The sequence below is a fragment of the Rhinopithecus bieti genome, unplaced genomic scaffold (assembly GCF_001698545.2).
Source record: "Rhinopithecus bieti isolate Rb0 unplaced genomic scaffold, ASM169854v2 scaffold_33647, whole genome shotgun sequence".
Classification (NCBI taxonomy): Eukaryota; Metazoa; Chordata; class Mammalia; order Primates; family Cercopithecidae; genus Rhinopithecus; species Rhinopithecus bieti.
Window position 1 is genome coordinate 471648 of NW_016814745.1, and position 5528 is coordinate 477175.

A 5528-nucleotide genomic window follows, 5' to 3' on the forward strand; every position below is an offset into this window, starting at 1 on the left:
ACAAAAACCTATTTTTTTTTTTTTTTTTTTTTTTTTTTTTTGTGAGATGGAGTCTTGCTGGCTCTGTCTCCCAGGCTGGAGTGCAGTGCACAATCTTGGCTCACTGCTACCTCCACCTCCCAGGTTGAAGCAATTCTCCTACCTCAGCCTCCCAAGTAGCAGGGATTACAGGTGTGCACCACCACACCCAGCTAATTTTTGTATTTTTAGTAGAGACGGGGTTTCACCATGTTGGCTAGGCTGGTCTCGAACTCCTGACCTCAAGTGATCTGCCTGCCTTGGCCTCAAAACCTAGTTTTGAGCTCCACAGTTGCTAGCTGACTACTTGATTAAGTTAGTTAAAGTTTCATAGCTTAAGTTACTCACCAATAATGTAAGGCTAATAATGCGTACTTCATAAGGGTAGATGAAAGGATAAAATACAAATCTATAAAATTTAAAAATTAATTACCAGGTAAATAAGTTAAAATAGAAAAAAGTAACTATTTACATAGTAAATTTTCTAAGCTATCAGCGACGGGTGTGAACTCTGTGAAATGTGACTTTTCGTAGCCCCACAACTTTTCAATTATATAACCTAAGACAAGTTACATAATATCTCTAAGCCCCAAGTTACTTTTTTGTAAATTCCTATATTACCTCTAGGGTTGTCTTAAAGTCATTGCCTGTGTTTGCCTACTTAGAATACTTTTTTTGTGTGTGCATGCTTCAGCCAGAGTAATCTCTACAAAATGCAATTCTAATTAAGTCACTATTTTTTTAATCAACCTTTGATGACTTGCCTAAAACAAAGTTATTGCTTTAATGACATCCTTAGACAATGTTTAACATTCTTAACTTTGTCTTGTCATATTTAGAACCTGCTTATCTTACAAACTTCATCATATACCATCTCTGTGTTTCATTCTTGATGGCCTTTTTCAGTCCCCAAACAGCATCATTGTCTTGACTTTAAAAACCGCATTTACCTTACTCTCTATTCCTTCCCTTCAATTGCCAATGTATTTTTTGCATACCTAATTCTTATTCATCCTTCAGTTCTCAATATAAATGCAAGTCTGTCTGTTTGCCTACCAGTCCATCCATCCATCCATCCATCCATCCATCCTAAGTTGAACTATAGTTTTCAAGTACCCGATCAGGTTTTAACTATAACAATGGCAACTTCCTATACTTCACCTAAATTGTCTATCTTTGCTATACTCTAAGCTCCCTGAGAAAAGAACTGAGTGTTTCTTATTCATTATTTATCAAAGCTCAGCACAGTGCCTGATGCTTAGTAAGATTTCTATACATATTCATTGAATTAATATACAGTCACATGGCAGAGATTAATATTATTATGGAAATATCACCTATTGATTGTTTAATGCTACCATAATTATTTAGTAAAACCAAATCTGTGGCTATAGAAAAATCATGAATGATGGTGAGGAATTCAAAAAGAGAAAAAGAGAAAGATGAAGGAGAAAGAATGAGATGGAGGAGTTCAAGAAAGAGGAAGGGAGACATGAGAAAGAGTAATAAAAGAACTAGGAAAAGAATGAAAGTGAGGAAGACATGGAAAGAGAGATTAAAAATGGAACGGAAAATAAGGGAATATAGAGTTTTTGCTTTCAATTTTTACTGAAATAATTTCAGATGTATCAGCTAAGGAATAAGAGAATTTCAATGTTAGCTATAATAGGCAATTATCTTGTACTGTCACATTTTTAATACATATGAGTTTATCTTTATATCTACCTTTAGTTGACACTAGTTTTGATTACCTAGCTTTAGGAATACTTATCATATCTCACTTCTTTTCCAAGGACCTCTCATTTTTATGAATTCTTACCTTTTAAATTTCTAACTCTAATTCTATATATTTGTTTTATTATTTAATGTTTTATTCTGTCACTTCATTACCCATTCCTCTTAAATTTTATTTTAAAAATTTAGTCATGATGTTTTTATTTCCAGAGCAATTTCTTGTTTGCTGATTTTCAGGATTTTGCTTATACTTAATTTATTAATATATTAATCTTATAGGAATCCTAATATCCTACTGATGAATGTTTCAGGACAACTATCAGCTAAGCAAATAAATTAAGTTGTCTTTTATATCAAGAAAAGGTAATGATAATATCATAAGCAAGTAAATAACTACATATAGATGTTTTCAAAAGCTTTATAAAAGCAAGAGGAGCTATATTATACAGTTATAGTTCATGATTACTATGATACATTACACTAATTCTTGTGAACGAAATGGTTAAGGCCAATTATTCAAAATAAAATACGAAGAAAATATCTTATTTCAGATGATCTTGAAAACAAATAACTTGTTATGAGGACCATGATTATTGCATAATCAATGCTACATCTTTCATGGGCTAGCATTATTTACGTGGCATTGTTGAAGACTATGTATTCACTAATGTTTCCCTGTTGTGTTTAGAATATGAACATATAATAAGAATGAATGTCACCAAAGTTAGAGTTCATTCCTTTTTTAAGACACTTTTTGAAGCTGAGGTAACAAGAAGATAATCAGAGTGATAGTAACTGGGAAAAAGTCTTACCATCCAGATCATTCTCTGGGGTCTCCGCAGTATACCAGTTGGAAGGTGGTCCAGTGCCATTGACTGTCATGGCTGACACCTGGAAACTGTACTGACTTCCTTTCTCCAGTCCTACGAAAGAATTTTCCACAGTGGGGGAGAAAGTTACTATGCATCAAGTATTCCTGCCTGGGTTCCAAAAAGCTTCAGCAAAATTGTAACAATAGTGGACATGCTTTACATTGTTTGTGACTATTGTGGTAATGATTATTTTGACTAAAAGGGTAGAAATATCATAGCAAGAAATCAAATTAATTTTTATAATTCTTATGAGTTTTCCATTTTATAAAATATGTCCATGTAAAGAGCCTAGGGGCAGATGCAGAATATAAAGTATAAATAATGAAGAAATAATCAAAAATTGCATAGATCACTTTTCCTTACTCTTTGGAAGAGCCATGTCTATAAATCAAGAACAGTCAATCTAAAAATTTATGTCTCCATCATTCATTCATGGTCTGTGATTATGTTTTCTTTAGGCCAAAAATCAAGAATCCAAAGCCAATGCACTTCAGAAGAAAATATTAGGGCTTTGGTCTCTTAAAACCATCTTTCAATAATATTTTGTTTTGCATTAGCTTCCACGCAAGAGATATAGAAAATCAATCTCTATGATAATTTTGGCATAATATTGTGCACAACGATCACATTAGGGTTTATTTTAAAAAGCACAGAGAACACAGGTAAACTAGAGAGGCCACATGGATCATTCATCTGATACATGAAAATTTTTGATGTAAGTGACTTTCCTTTTACCAAAAGCTCAAAGTAGCTTATTAACATGATAAATTATTGTAAAACAAATGATATTTGTGAAAAGATCATATGACATTTTTGAGACTCAGACTAAATGATCAAGTCCTTAAACCTCAAGGAATTAAGCAACCCTGATAAAGATAAAATGTAACCATTATCCCCATTCATCGGAAATAGTCCAAGAAAAAAAAATGCATAATAAAAGAAATTATGCTCTTGTACAAAATTACATATTTGAAATTTTTTTGCATAGGAAGATGAGCACTTAGTAGTAGGGGGAATTCAAACTTACTATTAATAGAAGATGGTATTTTAAATGATGGTTAGAAAGGATTAGTTATTGCAAGGAATGGACAGTTGCCTTTAATAAATAGTACTATTAGACCATTTGATAAATTCACCTACATAATGATATTTATAACACAAATTTCTGTCTCTAAAGAAGCTTCTAATTTTATAAAATAGGCTGGGAGCTCCATGAAGACATATATTGAGACTGTCATTGAATGTGTTCTTGTTTTGTTATTAATATTATTCAGGTTTTAATTTTATATTCATAGGACCCACAATAGTACCTGAAGCAGAGAAGATGCACACACAAAACAACACTTGAAAAATCTACTAAAGCTGATTGGGTACAACAACACTAAACATAGAGAAAATATTAAGTTAATATACAGCATTTCAACCACATCAACAAGATGGCAAAGAGATGCTTCAAACATAAGGCCTTTGTCATTCCTTAAGTAGATTCATGCTCACTTTGATTTGTTAACATGGTATTGATCTAATTTTGTTCATTTTTTTCATCATTTCATAGGCACTGTTGTTGATTACTGAGACAGAGGGATTACAGAGATTTTCTGGGAAACTAAAAAATTAATAGGGAGAGAACCTTGAGAAGAAATGGTTACCTACTCATAACAGCTTATGACTTTCATAATGCTCTTGTTTAAAATAAAGTTCTAATCCATCAAAAATGTACTCATGCTATGTAGAAGTTTAACTTCACTTTTCTTTAAAATGAATAAGCAATCATGTCAATACTGTCTCCAGTGATTGATTTGAAATACGCTTTGTGATGGTCAGTTATATGTATCAACTTAGCTAGGCTACAGCACCCAGTTATTCAATCCAACACCAATTGAGGTATTGCTGTGAAGGTATTTTGTAGATGGGACTAAAGTCCATATTCAGTTGACTTTAAGTAAGAGATATTGCCATAGTCTACTTGGATGGCCCAGATTCAATCAGATAAAAGGCCTTAAGTGCAGAACTGAGGCTGCCCTGAGGCAGAAATTCTGCCCTGCCATGGCTGTGGACTTAGCTTGAGAGCTCCAGCCTGCCCCTTAATGGCCTGCCCAGTGGATTTTGGAATTGCCTGGCCAGCCATCATAACTACTTAAACCAATTCCTTGCAATACTTTTCTTAGTATGTATTTCCTGCTGGCTCTTTCTTTCTCTGGTAGAACCCTGACTGATAAACCTGTTTTAAGTAAAACAAAGTCTGCTAACAACTTGAAGTTATCATTAGAAAGCAGTTTAGATTTTTGTTGGTCTAAAGTTTGTTTTATCAGAGACAAGGATTGCAACTTTCTTTCTTTCTTTCTTTCTTTCTTTCTTTCTTTCTTTCTTTCTTTCTTTCTTTCTTTCTTTCGTTCTTTTTCTTTTCTTCTCTTTTCTTTTCTTTTCTTTACTTTTCTTTCCATTTTCGTGGTAAATATTCCTCCATCCCTTTATTTTGACTCTATGTGTGTCTTTGCTAGTGAGATGGGTCTCCTGAATACAGCAAACTGATGGGTCTTGACTCTTTCTCCAATTTGCCAGTCTGTCTTTTAACAGGGGCATTTAACCTGTTTACATTAAGTTTAATAATGTCATGTGTGAATTCGATCCTGTCATTATGATTACATAATGCTGGTGATTATTTTGCCCATTAGTTGATGCTGTTTCTTCATGATGCTGATGGTCTTTACAATTTGTTATGTTTTTGCAGTGGCTGGCACCAGTTTTTCTTTCCATTTTAGTGTTTCCTTCAGGAGCACTAAGACAGGCCCAGTGGTAACAAAACCTCTCAGCATTTGCTTTCTGTAAAGGATCTGATTTCTCCTTTGCTTATAAACTTGGTTTGGTTGGATATGAAATTCTGGGTTGCAAATTCTTTTCCTT

At 33.4% G+C, this 5528-nt stretch overlaps 1 protein-coding gene across 1 annotated transcript in view; it reads right to left on the minus strand.

The window, feature by feature from the left end:
* The window catches only part of LOC108515206 (netrin receptor DCC), a 222517-nt gene extending 219841 nt beyond the window's left edge, over positions 1-2676 (minus strand). The window contains exon 1 of the mRNA XM_017851901.1: positions 2565-2676. Coding sequence (XP_017707390.1) covers positions 2565-2634 — 70 coding nt within the window. The 5' untranslated portion in view covers positions 2635-2676. The remainder of the gene's footprint in view (positions 1-2564) is intronic.
* Positions 2677-5528: the final 2852 nt, after the last annotated feature.